The sequence below is a fragment of the Muscardinus avellanarius genome (genome assembly GCF_963383645.1).
Source record: "Muscardinus avellanarius genome assembly, chromosome: 7".
In the NCBI taxonomy this organism is placed as follows: Eukaryota; Metazoa; Chordata; class Mammalia; order Rodentia; family Gliridae; genus Muscardinus; species Muscardinus avellanarius.
In genome coordinates this window covers 92,715,421-92,736,314 of record NC_137793.1, presented here as the reverse complement: position 1 = coordinate 92,736,314, position 20,894 = coordinate 92,715,421, and the positions used below count along the sequence as shown (strand labels likewise).

Sequence of the window (20,894 nt, the reverse complement as noted above, 5' to 3'; positions counted from 1 at the left end):
AGTACTGGGATTTCTCTTCTGGGGCCCACAATTTGACTCACTGTTCTTGAGTTCGCAGATTTAGCTGTACTGGACTCAGTGAATGCACTGCTGCTGCCGCCGGTGGCAATATGGTGCCGCTGCCACACCCTCGGCCATGCGGCTGGCATATTTTTTCTTCTCTGATTTTGATTTCCACTCTGAGTCCCTGCAGCGTGTGCTGAGCTCAGCCACTGGGAGCTTTAGATGCTTCCTGCGCCGAAAGATCCCACCTGGCTGTTCCGCAGCGGCTCACCTCGGCTTGCTATAGCCGTCCGATGAACTCGCCGCTGCCGCCGGCAGTATGGCGCTGCTGCCGCGTCCTCGGGCGTGAGGCCGGTGTATCTCCTATGTGGCTCTGAGCTCTGTTCTCAGTCTGCTTTCTCTCTGGGGCCTGGTGATTTTTTTGTTTCTCTGCTGATGTTGTTTTCTGGCTATGAAAGGCGCTGATTTTGTGGTAATGGAGATTGGTTGTTAGCGGGGCTCTTAATCCCCGCTTTTCTCCAAGAAAAATCTTTAAAAATGATTGTTCTTAATTCAATTAGTTTACTTATTTTTGTTTTGTTTTGTTTTGCTACAGTTTATAACAGGGGTCTCACTGTATTGCCCAGGCTGATCTTCAATTCATGAGTTCGAGTGGTCTTCCTGCCTCAGCCTGGGACTACAGGTGTATGCCATAGCACCTCATCAAACCCAGTAATTTTAAAGGATAAACCCTACTTTAACAAGTAAAATTCCTCTGGGACAGCAGAAAATATGATTGCTAAAATATATTAAGCTGATTATGGAAATAATATGCTCTACTTAGATACATGACAGGAAATGTAAAAACTTCAAAATACATGTTATGTGGTTAAACATCTAATAGAGTTACAGAAATTACACAGAATTGTTCATATAAATTACATGTTAAGCCATGTACTAGCACTAGCACCCATCAGAAAATAAGATGTTCTGATTTAACTAGCAGCTATTTTAACAGTGTCCAGGGATAACACAGCTTCAGGGACTTGAACAACTTAATCTGAGGGAAAATTCTATGGCACTTAATATAAGTATATTTTATAATAAGCCAACAGTTGCACTGATTTATAGTAAAACAAAAATTCAAGAAATCCTGGAGGATAGAACACTATGAGCCGGGTATAAAATGGGCTGTGGGTTTATTGAGAAAACCTATTCCTAAATCTCCAGAGGTCTGTCCATTTTCTGTAATAATTTAATTTTTGTTCTAGCTTGGCCTACTTTATCAGTAATGGAAATCTGACTGAATTTAAGAGTAGGGTTGAGGAACAGAAAATTTTACTTGCTGGTGAATTGCATTGTAAGATTACTACACACACACACACACACACACAGGAGTGTGTGTGGGTGTTCCTTTAAAAGTTGCCAGACCAATAATAATTGTGTGCCAAACCTGTCATCAGAAATTAATTCTTCTACCAAGTGAGTGAAAACAATAACTGAATTGAGGCCCTTCTGAAGGGGCATTATGAACAGGAGAAAACTAGGAGACAAGGCCAGAGGGTGATGAATCCGGTCCAGCCTGAAAAGAATCTGTACCAGGTTTGAAAACTCACCCCATCCTCCTGTGAAAGAAGATGCTAAGGAGCACAAATGCTTTTTGAATCTAAGTCTATGAAGTAGCTCTGGTAAGAGGGGTGGGACCAAGGGCCTCTGAGGCACCTGCCCCTTGCTGAGCCGAGCCGGACAAGGGTCAGGAGAAGGACTCAGGGGATGCCTTCTACGTAAGACCATGGCACGCACGAAAACTCACCACCACCGTCTTATCTTCTACCTCAGTCTCTCACTGATCATCTACATAAAGAGTGAGTTTTTCCAGTTTATTAAACTTTGGCCACTTTTCCTGGATTGTTTCTAGCATATTATATTTCTATCTAGTAGTTCATTATGTTGCATGTTCTATAGAATGCAATGCCAAGGAAAAAAAAAGTATTTCTGTTTGGTATCAGCAAGTGTTCTCTGTTAAATGAATCTGGGATGTCAGTCAGTGTGAACGGTCAATTTTATGATTTAGTGATTTCCAGTAAATATTTCAGAGTGGATTTGTTTTTAAATAAATAACCCTTTTCGTGGTGAACAGGAGAATGAAATGGTCACATAATAAAGATTTTTTTTGGTGTCTGCACTTTTACAAAATTGATTTGATACTTTATAGTTGATAGCCTTTAAAAGGAAGTTACTTGTAAGTTATACTACATTCTAGTCTCTTGTGCTATGTATTTATTTTCACTTTTGAAGAATTCTCGATGGCAACATTTGCTCTCATAATCATAAGGATAGTCTCGATGCTTCCCAAAGGATGGTGGTTCAAAGTATCTCTTTTGCCAGAGAAATGGGCACCTATTGTTAGGTGCTTCTGTTTTATAAATGAAGATACGATCTTCCCAAAACTCCCCAAATACAAACAAGAGCAATGTTTCTGGGATGGTCTTGTCAGATGTAACACAGAACAGAAAATCAGAGGAGAACGAATGGTCTCAGCTGTGTGCTTATGAAGGACAGTAGCTATTGAGCACATTTGCAAGGAAGACTCGGAGAGTGTGTGCCTGTCAAAGGGGTCGTGTGATTTGTGTCTGTTAAATCTGAATATCAATAAGGCAAAGCATAGAGCAGCTGCCCTTGAACAAGACAACTTGGCTTTAATGCATGTGCTGTGTAATCGGGGCCACTTTCTGCGATCACACAAATGTCGCTGATACTTGTATAGTTTACAGTTGAACATGTATCAGAGATGGGGCAAAGTACAGAAACAAGTCAAGCTTCTAACATCAATGGTAAAATACCGAGTTACAACATATACATATACATACACAGGAATATTTTTTAGAGCTATATCTGTTAAAGAGTTGTTGTTTAAATAGTTTATTCATCCTCTTCAAAACTTAAAGTGATCCCCATGCAATAGGAAGCCGGGGCGAGATATGTTGTGTTGAGATTTGCACAAGGGAGGAAAAAGAAACGAGACAGATAATATGTAAGATGAAATGATATGGCATATTTCGTAGCAAAGACTTTTGGCATTCAAATGCAATACATGTTAAAATTTCTAGAGACTGAGGCTGTTTGCTTTTAGAAGATGAATATGAACCAGGAGTGGTGGCGCACACCTGTAATCCTCTTAGTTGAGAGGCTGAGACAGGAGGATTGCAGGTTTTGAGGCCAGCCTCAGCAATTTAGCAAGTCTCTAAGCAACACAGTGAGACTTTGTTTCAAAAGAAAAAAAAATGGGGCTGAAGGTGTAGCTAAGAAGCCCTTGGGTTCAATTCCTAGTACCACATTAAAAAAAAAAGAGAGAGAAAGACGAAAATGTAACTTCTAAAGTATAAACCTGTTGGGAGTATACCATAACTATGAATGTTTAATTATATATACAGCATTTGCTTTCTCTTTTTTTGAGTGAGTGATTTTAATGATAGATTCTAAATATTTTGTAACTCTGATTTTTTTCCAGTATAGTATTTTATTAGGGAAGTTGATCTGAAACCTCATTTTGTTCAATTTTTACGCAGGCAGACTCTGATCTGTGTTAACATATTTGCTGGCAAAGTATTATGATATTGCCTTTATAGTCAAAACACTTAGTTTGGCTATTTTATTTACCATTTCTTTTTTTAACTTAACTTTAAAACTTTCAGCAACTTATTGCCAGGTCTCTTTTCCATGCTTATTACTTAATCTTCCTGAAATGAATCCTAGGTCCCAGCAAAATGAATAAAATAATATCCAATAGTAAAAAGGGTTAATCATGTTAAACATTATATATATATATATATATATATATATATACACACACACACACACACACACACACACACACACATATATATATATATATATATATATGAGACATCCCACTTAATTCTTACAACAACACTTTAAGACAGATATTACTATAATCATCTACAATTTCCAGAATAAGAAGCCAGGACTCAAATCACTGTACTGATATATCTTCAGCTTTGATACTCATTAGAAAGCTGGGATGCTTCTTTAAAATGCAGCCTCTCTAGTCTAGCCACAGGTATTTAGTGTGTCTGGAGTGCATTCCTGGAGCCTATAATTTTTTCAAGCTTTCCACTTCCAATGTAGGTGGTCAGAAGCTCTGAATTATACAATAAATTATTTTGAGATTCTACTACATTATGATGCTAAGACTCATCAAAATAGTTCATTTTAAACATCTCCCTCTCATCAAAAATTATTTAAGCGAAGGTAACCAATATGAGTTTTTTGAGTGATATTTCCACCTAGAGACCGTCTCAAGTAGGATTTATGATTGATTACATTTTTACAGCTGGAGAGACTAAGGCATATAGAGGTTTATTAGTTTACCCAAGGCCTGCTACTAGTGAATGGTAGAACTGAGGCTTGATGCTGGCGGCCTGGTTCTGCAGTCTGGGCTCTTAGATTACATAAACTGACTCCCATGAAATCATAATGCCTAAGGACCTGAGCTCTGTGCTCAGAGCATCGTAAGCACATGGTAAATTTCATTTATGAGTACCCTATTTGATTAAATTAACATGGCAATGCACACCTGTAATCCCGGTACTTGGAAGGCTGAGACAGGAGGATCACAGGTTTGAAGCCAGCCTCCGTGACTTATTGAGGCCCTCTGCAACTTAGAGAGACCCTGTTTCAAAATTAAAAAAAAAAAAAAAACAACTAAATATGGCCGGGGTATAGCTCAGAGATAGAATGCCCCTGGGTTCTATCCCCAGTACCACACATACACAAAAATGAATATCATATTATTTTTTTCTTTTGAATATTGAAATATATTTTCTAACACCTAAGAAAAAAGAGTCACCTCTTTTTTTCAGTTGTTTTTTGCTCTCCTGTGGGGTGAGGGGGGACACTATTTATGCTGTTTGTCCGGTGCCCTGCACCCTTTATGTTTTTCTGGAGTTCAGGAATGGCATTCATTCCTGTTCCTGAGCAGGAAGACATTTTCTTTGCTCGGAGCTGCAGAGAATTTGCTTCTACAACCTCCTGATGGTTTCTGTTCTTGTTCCACCATTTTGCAAAATTGGTTCTAAGGCATTGGATCTATGGTAGTTTAATAATTTCAGGGGGCTATTATTTTTCACTTTTAATTTATTAAGAGACAATTTTATTGGTGTGAGACTACTGTGACTCATTATTTGGGGGACTGTTTTAAACAATGAGAGACTTTATAATAAACTCTATTTGAGACCTTGATAGAAATCTATTGTAAAGAGTTTTTAAAGAAACAATTATATCAAAGCAACCATTAGTCTATCAGAACTTTGGAGATAAATTGAATATTTTCAATGTAAGCATCATATCCAGATTAAATTAAAAGTAATCATTTTAGTCCATGTTTAAAAGCACTGTCATAGCATGTAAATAAAATGTTTTATAAAACTATTCTTTACTTTAACAACTTCAAAGAATTTGGAGAAGCATTCAATCTTCTAGAATCCATCAGTCATTACTAAAAAATGAAATTTGAATATAATTAACTGAGCATGTCTGTTTCTCATCTACCTAGAACTATAAAGAACAAATAGGATTTGTAAAGATAAAATATGACCTGATTCATTTAGTTTTAATGCCATTACCAAAAAATAATTGAATTTGCTGAGTAGTCCTGAGAAAGTTTATTTTACCCATGAGGGAGTAACCACCCATTCTACAATGGTGAATGTGTAGAAAAATGGAAAACCTTGTATTCACTTTGCAGGTTAATATTCATACAGCAGCATGTTATAAAGTACCTACATTATTATTACTGTAAGAAAAATGTATTCTTGCCTCTTCATAAATAATTATCATCTTCATGAAGATCACCCACTGTTTCCTACATCATATAACAGAATTAATTTTAGTTTCTCTTTTTTTTTGTGGTACTGGGATTGAACCCAGGGGCATTCTACCTCCAAGCTATACTCCCAGCCCTATTTTTTATTCTTTATTTTGAGACAGGGCCTCACTAAATTGCAGAGTGCCTCACTAAGTAGCTGAGGCTGGCAACGAACCACAGTCCTCCTGCATTAGCCTTCCAAGTACTGGAGTTACAAGTGTTCACCACCATGTACTAGTTTCTCTTTTTATATACTTAGGCAAACCAGATTTCTTTTTTGAAGAATTGCCTACTTTTTAAATCTTTGATGATTTTCAAAAATTACCGTTCATGGTCTTATAATTACAAATTTTGATATTTAAGTGGATGAAAAAGGTCAGAGCTTTTATTTCTATTTTCAATTCCATTGCTGGTTTGCTAGAAAATCTCTGAGGAAACCCAGGTTTATTCTTTGATCAAATGAAAAGAGGGTTACTCTTTGCCTTTTACAGCATTGTCTATTTACACTAAATGTCGCCTCACGGTCCATACCTACATGGCACTCTGCATTTTTTATTCTACAATATGCATCAAAATTCTATAAGTTGGAGGAGAAATGAGGGGGGAAGAGGAAAATCTCTAAAGCTCACAATGTACTTAAACATATCGAAGTCAATCACTAAGCCAAGCAAGGGAGGGAGGGATGGGGAGGGAATGGGGTGGGATTTGGGTCGGGGTTAAATCAGCGATGAGTACATGTTTGTACACACAAGTTTTTTACCCCAATAAGTTGTATGAATATAATGCACAAATAAAAAAAATTTAAAAAATTCTAAAAGTTTATTTTTGTACTGATTTATTTATATTTACCTATGAACATAGAACATGGTTGTAGGAACCATGTGTGTCTTACTAAAAGTGTAACCACATCAACAGGTAGTAACTTTTTAACTCAGAATAGTCGCTCAAAGTTATTTAATAAATAATGATAAAAATTTTTGTAGCACTTGCTATAAGAATCTTCCATCCTACTGACATTATTATTAATTATTTTTAATGTTTACATCATTTAATATATGTCATTTTATAATATATATCATTATTTTATTTATTTAGGCATGTATGTATGTATTTATTTATATGTTTATTTATTTATTGGTACTGGAGATCGAACCCAGGGGCATTCTACCTCTAAATTATACCTCCAGCTTGATTTTATTTCTTATTTGGAAACAGGATGTCACTAGGTTGCTGAGAGCTTCATGAAGCTGCTGAGGCTGGCTTTGAACTTGCAATCCTCCTGTCTCAGCCTCCCAGGTGCTGAGATTACAAGTGTGTGCCACCACGTCTAGCTATGTCATTATTTTAGAATAGTCTGATAAAGGATAGAGTGGAGATATCTCATATTATTCTATTATTGACATCTTACATTAGTATGGTAGATCTGTAATAATTAATGAACCAATATTTTAAGATAGACAAAACCAATATTGTTAAGATAGACAAAAATAAAATATTTAAGTATGAGCCAGTGGTAAATGTTATGAAGAGAAGGAAAGGATAAGATAGAGAACAGGTGAGTCATAAGAGTATCTCAGTGAATCATATTTGGCAATGACAATAACAGGTTCAAAGGTCCTGAGGCAGGTGTGTGCCTACAGCATTTAAGGTATTGCAAGGTGTCCAACAAGACTGGAGTGGACTGAGTGAAACAGAGCATCCTAAAAGAGGTTAAATGGTTTTATCATCAGTATCCCTAATTCTTGCAATAATCATAGTAGCTATTATTAAGTCCAGAAAGACACCTAAGACAAAAGTTGGTTCAAGATATTTCAAAACATAGGGTGTTGAACTGAGATTTAAACATAGGTTTGTCCAGTTCTAAGCCTCTAAACAGCTCACAAAAGCTGAAAGATAAGCACTCAGGAATTTTTCAAACCAGTTACTAAAGGGTCGTTAGTTGGAAATCAGACACAGTAGAATAATTGCAAACAGTACAACTTAGGGGGTTGGGGGAACCTCTTAGGGGGAAAAATACTCCTAGATAACCAAGTATCCATTCCATCTTTATAATTCTGCAAATTAAAAATGTTTCCGGCCGGGTGTGGTGGCGCACGCTTGTAATCTCGGCATTCAGGAGGAGGAGACCCTAGAATTGTGGTTCATGGACAGCTTCAGCTATTTATTTAGGCCCGTCACAACTTAGTGAGACCCTGTTTCAAAAATAAAGAATAAAAAAAAGGGCAAGGGTTGTATCTCAGACTTGGATGCCCCTGGGTTCCATCCCCAGACTGCCCCCCCCCCGCCCACCCACAAAATGTTTCCAATTTCCACTGACATCCCACTCTTGAACTAAAGTCTTCAGAGGCAGGAACTGCTAAAGTGTAACCTAGATTCACCTTGTATAATCCATTTGGTTCTCTATGCTGTTCTGATAATTCCTAAATGGACGATTTTTTTTCTAAATTCAAGATTCTTTGAAACTTTTAAATATACTTTAGGCATATTATCGAGAGCGGGAGGGGGGCTAATGACATTGAGTTTGGGGTTCAATCTCAACATAGCCCCGTTTGCTTTCAGAGACCAGCTCCATACGAGTGATTTTGTCTGGTCAGGTGGCCGCAAATCTGTAGCTTTGAACACAGAGAGAGAAAACAAAACGAGCTCTTAGAAAGTCATGCACCAAACCTGGAAAAAATGAGCTGTAGGTTAGCAGCAACAGCTTTTCCCGATAGGTAATGCATCGATAGGATTTTATGCATATTTATAGTTTAAAGTGCCTGTTTTGCATTCCCTAAGTGTAGCAGAAGAACAAATGTTTATCCTCAGCATCAGTGTTTAAGTAAGGAGGATCAGTAAATTCAGATTCTTGCTTTGGCCCGTCATTACTTAGCTGTATATGCATTAATGGATCATTCAAACTCTCTGGGCCTCTAATTTAGCACTTGTAAAATGAGAGGGTTGGATGACATAATTACTAGGTTTCCTTTAAGTTCTACCTATTATGATTTCATGAGTATTTTAAGCAATTGAATCGCAGACATTGATGAATAAATAAAGAGTGATTTTCACCACACTCGCTCTATGGCCAGCGTCACTAGGTTTCATTAGAGTAGCAAACCAACTTCTTGGTGTTAAAATAACAAGGGCTGTTTTCTGTCTTCCTCCCATTACATGTTTGGTAGAGGTTGGCTGTAACTACTGTGTCTTCTTCATTGGTAAGGACTGAATGTTTGTGCCTTTCCCCACCATATACCTTAAACTCCTAATTCCCAATATAACGGTTATAGGAGGTATAATGTACAGTATTAAATTTATGGTAAAAAAATATGTACAGATTATTAAAGAAAAATTCTGGAGGAAGATCTCTTAATACCAATTGTCATGGAATAAAGGGATTACAAGAGATCATAATATTTTTGATATTGCTATAGTTTTGACATTTTTAATAAGTAGACAAAATATCTTTACTAATCATAACTCAAAATATTTTTAAAAAAATTTAGTATAAAAGTAATTTTGATGACCTAACAATAAATTTTGTAATGCTTCTGCTAATCTGCTATTTGCAAAAATACTAAGTAAACATTTGTTGTTTTTAAGATGTTATTTTTAATTACTAGAAAGATGTTAGTTTAAAAATATGTAAAGCAAGGCTGGGCGTGGTGGCACATGCTTGTAATCCCCGCGCTTGGGAGGCTGAGACAGGAGGATCGCACAGGGTCGAAGCCAGACTCAGTTACTTAGTGAGGCTCTCAGCAACTTAGTGAGACCCTGTTTCCAAATAAAATATAAAAAAATAGGTCTGGGAGTATAACCCAGAGGTAGAAAGCCTCTGGGTTCCACCCCTAGTACCACCAAAAAAAAAAAAAATATATATATATATGCATAAAACCGGGTGTGGTGGTGCATGCTTGTAATCCCAGTACTTGGGAGACTGAGACAGGAGGATTATACAGGTTTGAAAAATTCAGCCTCAGCTAATTACTGAGGCTCTCAACAGTTTAGTGAGACCCTGTTTCAAAATAAAATGTAAAATAGGTCTGGGGATGTATCCCGGAGGTAGAAAGCCCCTGGGTTCCATTCCCAGTAACACACACACACACACACACACACACACACACACACACACACACACGTAAAACATACCCAGATGTGGTGGTTCATGCTTATAATCTCAGTACTTGGGAGGCTGAGACAGTAGGATTGTAGATTTGTGGCTAGCCTCAACTACTTAGCAATGTCCTCTGCAACTTAGTGAGACTCTGTTTCAATATAAAAAATAAAATATAGAGCTAGTGGTGTAACTAAGAAGTAGAATGCCTCTGGTTTGATCCCCAGTACTCTAATATAAAAATAAAAATAAAAATACTTAAAACATGAGAATGTTTATTTCAGTGGCCAACTGTGTGACTTGTTTTGTGAAATATTTCGTTTTCTCATTTCCAGAATAGAAATGGTGATTATTTTCAACTGCATCCGGGTATTGTAATAATTAAATGATAAGGTAGGCATAGTGGTGAATTCCTATAATCCCAGGACTTGAGAGGCTGAGACAGGAGGAGGATTGTAGGCTCAAGACCAACCTCAACAATTAGTGAGGCGCTCAGCAACTTCGTGAGACCCTATTTCAGAACAAAAAAAAATAAGGCTAAGGGTAGCTCAGGGATAGATATGGTCTGGGTTCAACCCCCAGCACTACACACACACACACACACACACACACACACACACACACAGTATATGTGCAATACTCTATCAAGTCTTAACTTTAGATTTATAATTGAACCTAAGATTCTCAATAGACTTCATCAAGTGCCAAGTTTACTTATCCCTAAGAAATGTATGAGACAAACATTATTTGCTCAGCAACACCCAGCAGAGGTCTCGTGATTTCCAGACAGGGCTGTGGAAGTCCTAGTTATTCTGCACACTGAACGTGTGTGGTCCAAAGGAAGTTGATTGGTTGCAACTTCAGCTCAGTGAAGCCATCAACTCTGAGGCTCGTTCAGTTTGCATTTTGAACCAAATGTACATAACTGATTAGTCCCCATCTAATCAGGTTTATGTGATTAGCCTCATTTCTCCAGGGCAGCTCCAATTCATTAGTTCCCAATTACTCCTTAAACAGCCTTCATTGAGTTCTAAGTACTTAATCTGGTGTGAGGGATTCTAATTATTGCATCAATACAGGCAAATGTCTTAGTACTCTTCACTATTTTAAAATTTATTTTATTGGTACACTAATTATACACTTGTGAGATTCAAAGTGTTACATTCATATAAGCATACATCAGTTGGTGAGTTTCCCTCTGCATTCTACTTTGCTACCCCCTACTCTTTCCCTGTACACACCAGTGAGATTGGTAGTGATACTTTCACATATGAATATAACATGATTTTGTCTGTCTCCTTCCTCCAACTCCTTTTTCCCTTCCCTCCTCTCTCCCTTGGTATTTTCCACTATTCTATTGTTCTTTCTCCTCATTTTTCTCAAGTCATTTCTTCACATTTTTCTCTCTAATTTCCTTATGTGAGAGAAAACATATGACCCTTGACTTTCTGAGGCTGTGTGATCTCATTCAGCATAATGTCCTCTAATTCCATCCATTTTTTTTTCTGCAGATGACATAATTTTATTTTCCTTTATGGCTGAGGAAAATTCCATTGTGTACATATACCATATTTTCTTTATCCATTTGTTGGCTTAGGCTGGTTTCATAATTTGACTATTGTAATTGTGCTGCTATAAACATGGGCATGCGAGTATCACTATAGTATTCTAACGTTAATGATTTTGGAAAGATACCAAGGATTAGTAAAGCTGCATCATATTGAGGAATTAGGTATGGGTTGGTAGTGAGGGAACCAGACTCCCAGGAGAAGAAAACCCTCCCTCCCCAGGAGGAAGGTGTATTTGTGTTGTTCGCTGGACTTGAACACAAGCAATTAAATATGGAAAAGTAGAGCCAAGATGTCAGGAATCATGATCTATGTGCATCAACCATAAATCACGGGCTGTTGCTACATATAGACTAGGGAACAAACACACAGAACAGTCTCATGACTTTGGGGAATTAAAGTCCATAGATGTCAGATTAACTAAATAAAAAAGCAAGATAAAAACGAGAACTTTATTGGTTAGTATCTATACATAGGAGCTTCAAAGATATATAAAATCCTATGCTCAGTGCCCAAATCTTCTACCCTCTCTGGACTCCTCCTGTGCATGAGAGCTTTAACCCTGACATTGTCTTGGTGGATCAAGTGGACTTTGGGGAAAGGTGGTGTGCCATTGGAGATCTGTAGCCAAGGCTACACTCAGACAGTGCCAGAAGGCCCTGCTGGACTCTAAAATCTGCCAAGGACCCCAGTGGTGAGCTGCCTCTTCACCTGCTTGCTCCTTTAAAATAAAATTTCTACTTTCACTTTCCCAGTATGTATGGATTTCATTCTTTAACTCTGTAAAACAGGAGCCTGGTCAAAACTCGATATCAACATTGTGGTTCCATTCCTAGTCTTTTGTTCTTCAAATAATTCCTAATGAAAACCAGTGGTCAAATTTTCAGGTGCTCAGTCTAGAGAGGAAGACAAAGAAGAAACTGTTGGGTCTTTTTCTGTACATATAAAATGCTCAGGATACTTCCTGACATATAGTAAGCCAAAACAAATTTTAACAGAATCATTGCATTTGCTTTTAAAATTTGGCAAAGTGTTTGCTATAATAATAAAATTATTTGCAAATGAGAACAAGGGAATTTGCTGCTTGGGTGGAATATCTTTTCTTCATTGACAGTTTTTCAAAATGATCATTGCTCAAAGCCTAAACTTCTCCCCATGCCTCTGTCCAAGTCATTTCCTCTAATAAAATAAGAAAGTGTGCTATTCTTCAAGTCATGCTGGGTTATAGGTCAGTGACCTTAAAAATTCAGTAGAGGAGGATTGAGAGATGATGAGTTATGGTTTGGAGAGTCAGTTGCTGAAACAGATTGTCAGTGAAGGCTATTGAAGAGTGAACTGGCTATTAAACTGTGAAGGATCACTTGACCCTAAAGTTTCTCTTGATTGGGACATTCCCTAGATGATAATTGGCTGAAAGAAGTGGAAAGGAAAGGTTCCAGATGCTGCAAGGGCATGTGCTATAGTTATATAGAAAACATCCCCTAAAGAGCTCATTTTTTAGTGTTTGGAGCTGGTGCAATTGAGTCACGAGAGTTAAAATCCCAGCAGTGGATAAATCCATTATGGTAAATTTATCTGGATGGTGACACAGGCCAGTAGGATGTGGCTGGAAGTGAAATTCTGGAGGTGTGGCTTTGTAGATTATATATAGTTCCTCCTCCCCTGATGCTCTCTCTTTTGCTTCCAGTTTTCATGATGTGAGAGGCACAGCCTATCTGCTCCTCCTTTCTCTGCCTCCTGCTGGCATGCCCTTAGATTCATAGTCCCCAGCCTCAAGTATAAGAACCCAAAACTGTACGAAAATAAATCTTTTCCTCTAAGTTACATGGTCAGTCTTTTTTAGATTATAGCTGCATAAATGCTGACCAGAACAGCATGGCTGTTAAGAGCACTGTGCAAGAAAGTAATACCTAAACTACTTTTCATACTAAATGACCATGAATTTGGGGGTCAGAGAGTGAATAAAGAGATGATGGTGACAGAAATAGGGAAAGATGAGAGGAACTGGGAAACTTGACTAAAGGTCATGGCCTCTAGAGAAAAAGAGCCAATGAACTATTACTCAGTGCGATTTACCAATGGCGGAGAAAAAAGCTGTTTTTTCATGCTCTAGAACTGGACAAAGCCAAAACAAATCTTTTGTTTTTTTTTTCTTTCCCTCATGTGACATGTACCTGCTTGTTTTCCAGACAGCAGGAAGAAGACATATCCTCAAGGGTAGCGTATTTTTCCAGTAGCAATAGCAACAACCTTTTTTTTTTTTATGGTACTGGTGATGGAACCCAGGGTCATTCTACATTCAAGCTACACCCCAAGACTTATTTTATATTCTTCATTTTGAAACAGGGTCTCTGAGTTGCAGAGAACCTCACTAAGTAGCTGAGACTGTCGGCAAACTTCAATCCTCCTGTATCAGCCTCCCAAATGCTGGGATTACAAGAATGTGCCACCACACCTGGCAACAGTCTTGTTTACTGAGGACTAAATACTTGAAATTGTGTACATGTGATCTCTGAGTCTTACAAAACTTGTGCAAAGTACCTGTTATCTCTACTTTAGAATTATACAATTATTATCCTAGAATTTAAGGGATTTGGTCATTTGACAAAGTATATGGTAAGAGTTTAGATTAAATTAATACCTGTTATTCCCAGTAGAACAACCACTTTATAGTTCTTGATAAACTATAGATCTTAGATAAATATTTGCTTATGTATCACTTGAAATTTATCAACCCAATAATGATGTATTTTTCATCCATATTATCCTAATTATTGAAGGACCTACACACCTTTAATGGACCACAAATTTTCAAATATCTTTGCACAGTTAAGAATTACTGTAGGTCATTAGTGCCTGAAAAGCACTAATGTCCTAGATGACCCACGGTGTCCTAGATGACTTCCAAGTGAACCCTTCAACCCTGTGATTTTTATGAAGAAATCACTGACTGCTTCTTATTTTTTGTATTATAATTTCTAAAAGTTTTGTTTATATCCATAACTTAATGTGAAGCCTATAACCATCAGAAGTAGTGGATATTTAATTCGACTACTTAAGCATTTATGTCTCTGGTTCAAGAATAAAATGGAAACTATTTTGAATTTTATTAGTTTTCTGTATCATGGGGCACTGAAGGTTTATAAAGAAAATGTTCAGAACAGAGCAGAAAATTCGAAGAGTAAACTCAGGTTGATAGATTCATTTAATGTGCAATATTTATATGCTCTCATTAAGTTCTAAAATTTATATTTATATCATATTTTAATAGGGACAAGTAGATGCATTTATGGACTATAGCCTAAAGTAAAAGACTTAATTACAAAATAAAATCATGTTATAGTTTAGAAATCAATATCCCTGTACTCTGCTGAATAATAAAAAGTGTGCATTTTCCTTGTGTCTTATTACGTTACTCCCCTGAATTTATTAGCTCATTCATACTGTCATTTTTATTAAGTTAGTGTTTGTTTATGTATTAATTCTTTGCCTATTAAAGCTTCTCTACGTGTTGCCTCTTTCATCTGATTTTAGTTTTCTTCCTTTAGCACTTCTCTTACTTTTTATAATTCTGTCAACAAGTGGGAAATGTCCACTTGAAACACCATTATTTTCTCTTTGCTTCTTGAATGACGTCTTAATGTTGAAGACATCGTGTGTTTTTCATTAGGTCACTGTTTTTTCTGCAGAGAATTGCGCTCATTTTATGTACTCTATTTTCTTTCTGATCTCTTTTCCCCTTCTCCTCTTCCTCCTCCTTCTCCTCCTTCTTTTCTTGTTTCTTAATACATTCTCATCACTTTCAGTATACTGTGATGTGTCTCCGTTGCGATTCATTTTTACTTCCTTTATTTTTGTTTTTTCATTTGATTTTTGATATTTCATTAGTGCATTGTAATTGTACATCATACTGAGGTGTGGAATGATAGGGTCGCACATGCACACAGTACTTAGTGCATTTCCCTGTAGATCCCAGCCTTCCCTTCCTTCTGTGTGTATGTCATTGAGATTGGTAATTTTACATATGTACATAGCATTGTTTCAATCCCCCTTCCTCCTCCCATAAACCCCTCCATTGCTCCACTGGAGTCTCTGCCTTTCTATCTGAGGTCTCGTGTTTATTATTTTAAAATTTATTTATGCTGCTCAAGACTTTCTGAGCATCTCTAATCTGAACTTCCCCAAATCTCATACATTTGGGGGAAAACTGAGCCATTTATCACTTGAATACCTCACTTTCTCATTGTTCCTCTAAGTTTTCTTCATATTTCTTTCTGATAGAATCTTTTTAGAACTCTTCTATGTTTGATCATTATTAACCTTGCTAACATATTTTCTCTTCAGCTGTGTCTAATATGCTCTTTAATTTATTATTGGTTGAGTTTTTTTTAATATTTATTTATTTATTTATTTATTTTGGTGGTACTAGGAGTAGAAACCAGGGGCTTTCTACCTCCGGGCTATCCTCCCAGACCTATTTTATATTTTATTTGGAAACAGGGTCTCACTAAGTTGCTGAGAGCCTCACTAAATAGCTGAGGCTGGCTTCGAACCTGTGCGATTCTCCTGCCTCAGCCTCCCAAGCGCGGGGATTACAAGTGTGTGCCACCACGCCCAGCTAAGTTTTAAATGTCAGTGACTACACTTTTCTTCATGACAGGTCTATTTGCATTTTAAAAATCTTATTCCTGCCAGGCATGGTGGCGCACGCTTGTAATCCCCGCACTTGGGAGGCAGAGACAGGAGGATCTTGCAGGTTCAAAGCCAGCCTCCCTGGCTTAAGAGACCCTGTTTCCAAATAAAATCTAAAATAGGTCTGGGAGTGCAGACCGGAGGTAGAAGGGTTCCATCCCCAGTACCACCAAAAAAAAAAATCTTATTCCTTTCAACATAATATGCTATGTTTTGCAATTTAAGTTTTTAAAAGATAGATACCTGTGCTTCACAGTATGTATGTATGTATGTATGTATGTCTGTATGTACGTACATATGTATTGGCATGATGGATTGAACCCAGTGGTATTCTACTTCCCAGCTATACCCCCAGCCCTTTTTTAAAAATTTAAAATAGGATCTCATTAACTTTTTTAAGTCTTTCTAAATTGCTAAAGCTGTCCTCAAACTTGTGATTCTCTTGTCTCAGCCTCCCAAATTCCGGGATTATAGGCATGTACTGCTAAGCCTGACTTCTCAAAGTTATTTATTTTATGTAATTATAGTTATATATTTTATAAAGATCATTGCATATTATATAGATAACTATTTGTAATTATTAATATACATAGTTATTTCATTATATTATATATAAAATATAGCCATTTTCATCCAATCATATAAGCTGTATTTGTCAATTTATTACCTTGAGTTGGAAATTTAGTCTCCTATATACTGCTTTTCTAACGCATTGCTTATTTTCTTATGACTGGTGATGTTTTGTTGTGAGCCTCTCTTTAAGAGGTGTTTTATAAAATATGTTTAATTTTAGTTTTTTCTGTGAGAACATTTTGTGACCCAAGTCATGGAAACTTCCCCACGGAAAATTTTCATGTGTTTCTACCAACTGCTGCAGAATACCACTGGTTCTGAACCTGGTGTGTGTGTATATGTGTGTGTGTGTGTGTGTGTGTGTGTGTGTGTGTGTGTGTGTGTTTTAGGAAGAAGAGGATCTCAGTCATATGGATACGGATATATGAATATTGGAAACGTGATAAATGCAGTCTCAGGATTTTGATGTTTTGGCGGTCAGGTGCGGGAAGGGCAGACATCATTTGCTTATTTCTTTCTTCCCAAGTCTCCACACCCCTGATAATAGGAAGATTATTTGTCAGGCTCTTTTCACTGAATGCCTGGGTTTCAAATCCCCCCAGGTCCTCTTCATGAACATTATAAACCAAGCTCTCGCTATATGAAATTCTTTCTCCTCTCCATTCTCCCCCAACAGGGCAAATATAATGCTCCTTGTCAGCTCTTTCTTCTTTTCCTGTTACCTTTCTTTCCTCTGCTTATATTTTTTAACTAACTTTTGTTTAATTTGATTCAATATTGCTGAGTATTTGTATTTGGAGAATTTTGAGTTTATGCATATTTACTCTCTTACTAAAATAGAAGTTAATTATGCATTCATTAAGGTAAAAACATCTTTGTTGAAATGAATGCTACACAGGAAATTGTATTTCTGGTGTCTGGCTCCCTGGCAGTAAATGCAAATGCAGTTTTAATTGTAAAGAATCCTAGTGGAAAGAAGAATTATTTCATAAAATAAGTACCTTTCAAGGTGAGCATGGTGGCACACTCCTGTAATCCCAGTACTTGGGAGGCTGAGAGAGGTGGATTGTAGGGTTGAGGCCCTCAGCAATTTAGCAAGGCCTCAGCAACTTAGTGAGAGCTGAGAGCCTGTTTCAAAATGAATGAATGAATGAATGAGTAAATAAATAAAGAAATATGGCTGGAGGTGTGTCTCAGAGGTAGAAGACCTCTGCGTTCAATCTCTAGGAGCTTATAAATAAATGAATAGGGGCCAGGCCTGACGGTGCACTCTTATAATCCTAGTATTTGGGAGGCTGAGACAGGATTGCAGGTTAGGGATCAGCTGCAGCTACTTAGGCCCGCAGAAACTGAATGAAACCCTGTTGCAAAATAAGAACTAAAAAAAAAATAGGGTTGGGGGTGTGACTTCGAGGGAGAATGCCCCTGGGTTCAACCCTCAGTTCCGCAATAAATAAGTAAATAAATAAATAAATAAATAAATAAATCCTTGTTCAATGAGAAATTAAACTAAAATAAAATGTTGACATCAATTATTGCTGTTTTTTAACATATATAGTATCCTCACAGGCTATTCCAAATTGGCAGCTCATACAGATTGTATTATTAGATTGTAAGGAAAAGTAATATTTATAAAAACTGAGAAATGACTTAACATCTTAAACTTTAATTAGCAATAATTAAATGCTCATGCAAGATAACATTCTTAAAAATTAGTCTTTAAAATTTCATGTGAATAAGGACATTAATAATGAAAACATTGGAATATGTGTAGGAGAGGACATATGCATTTTTTTTCTATTCTAATGAATCCAATTTTACTTTCCTCAGCACTGTGGGATAAGAAAGCTTATTCTAGCTTTTAACTACACTGGGTAATTTAATGTTTCAATACTTTCTTAACTTCCCAACACTATTTGGTTATATTTTTTTAAATTAATCTTTGTAATTGTTGCAAACATCTCACACTGAAAATAGTCTCAACTTCCATGATAAAATTTCATCCAATTGACTTTTGTTTCAGTTCAATCATGAAACTTCTGAACATTGTTGAATATTATCTGTGTTATTATTTTCCCATACTAAAAGCATAATTAGATTGAGATTTTATGTCTTTTTTTGTGGTACTGGGGATGGAACCCAGGGGCTAAACCCTCCAAGCTAAACCCCAAGCTATATTATTTATTCTTTATTTTGAAGTAGGGTCTCACTGAGTTGCAAAGGGCCTCACTAAGTAGCTGAGGCTGTCTGCAAACTGCAATCCTCCTGTCTCAGCCTCCCAAATTCTGGGATTGCAAGCGTGGGCTACCATGCCCAGCTTATGTCTATAGGCCTCATACATTTGTCTTTTTTATTCCCAGAGTCATTAGCATGTACAGTGCAAAATAGAGCACATTCCTGTATAGTTTGTCTTTATTCATTTAAATTTTAGATTATATATTTGTTCACATTATATAAGTATAATATTAAAATATATTACTATGGATTATATATCATATATTAACTTATACATATAAAGTTTTATTCAATACTGCTCTTTACTATCTATATTATCTTGGGAGTTCTAGTTGTTTACTTGAGTCTTTGAGAGAGAAGTAATTTTTCATAACTGGTGTGAGTGACCCACTATTAATTCTCACCAAAGCACACAAGCATCTTTCAGCTGATTGGCAGCCGATAGGATTCTGAATCCTTTCTTCCGTGGTTTATCAATTCTGCCCCATTTCCTTCTGGCTTGCATTCAGCCCAAGGCCTGAGTGAGGGAGGCACTGGTCTGTGTCATCAGGGTTCGGTCTTTCTGAATTGTAGAGGACCCAACTGAGAACCAGATAGTGATTTAATCCTGAGAGACAGGCAAGAGCAAAGGGCTGAAGCAAAATTGAAATAACAGAGCAATTTGAGCTGTTCAACAAGCTAGAGCAACCAAACCGGGGAAGGCCACTGGCTAGAGGGAGTACCTGTTATCTGACAAAGATGCCTGTGAATCTAGAATTTGGGGGGCTAAAGACACTTAAGGACTTTACAGTACAGGACCACTATGCTGTAGGCCTCATCGTGATAAATTTAGTAGGTTGTATTTTACTGCAATGGAATGACTCAAGTCCAAGCCTTCACATCTGTAGCACTACAGAGATTAATAGCTGCTAGATGTATGAGCAGCTTTAAGCTGCCATTTTCTTTTTCCACTCACATAATTAAGATTTGTTAGTGGAAATATTTATCAGACAATACAAGATTGTGATTAGGTTTTCTTTTAAGTGTGTCATATTGCTGAAGGTCTAATCTTATTTCTGCCTGAGACTTGGTATACCTAGGAGGGCCCTAACAGATACTGTGTCTTCATAAAGACAAAGCCAAGCATACTGTGACATATGGCATCTCATAGCTGGAAGGAGCTATTCTGTTCTCCACCACTGGGTCTAAAAATGATGGCATCTGAACTCTGCTAGATTTTTGGTTTTCTTTTTGGATGAAATACAACATATTCATCTAATCAATTTTATGAATATAAGAGGGCTATAAAAATATGAACACCAGTTTGGGAAATCTGAGGTCTAAAATTAAACTATAAGACACAAATTTCTGAATTTTTCCGGTACTGTTTTTTTCTCTTGAAATATGGAGGCATAAATATTGTCTCTAACTGTAACAAGACATACTTTTATATTATGTAAAAGCAGGAGCTCTTGAAATAAACTGAAGCTGAATCCTGCTTCCACTACTTATCAGATGTTTGGGTTCAGAAAATCACCTTTGCATCAGTAAAATGGGAATAATAATGGTATTTTCTCTATACTATTTTTATAAAGCTTAGTGCCATCATGGTAAATTATTTAGGACAATGCTAACCAGTACCTGGCACATAGTTATTAATTTTAATTTATAATTAAAGTAATTATACATTTATAATTTAATTTTGCATTATCTAATTAGACCACTGAATTTCTCTTATATTTTCTTCAATTAAAACTTTCCCAATACAGATTCTGAAATCATTTGCACCTTCAGGTAATAGAGTAATAGACTTCAAAAACAAGGCAAAGTGATTCAATATTGAGACCTCAGCCAGGCATGGTGGTGCACGCTTGTAATTCCAGCA

General features: G+C 36.8%; 1 protein-coding gene across 1 annotated transcript in view; it reads left to right on the top strand.

Annotated features, from left to right (window-relative positions):
- Positions 1–1,774: 1,774 nt before the first annotated feature.
- CRB1 (crumbs cell polarity complex component 1) overlaps positions 1,775–20,894 on the top strand; it is a gene marked incomplete at both ends in the record, with an annotated part of 205,449 nt that continues 186,329 nt past the window's right edge. The window contains one exon of the mRNA XM_080698743.1: positions 1,775–1,847. Coding sequence (XP_080554869.1) covers positions 1,775–1,847 — 73 coding nt within the window. The remainder of the gene's footprint in view (positions 1,848–20,894) is intronic.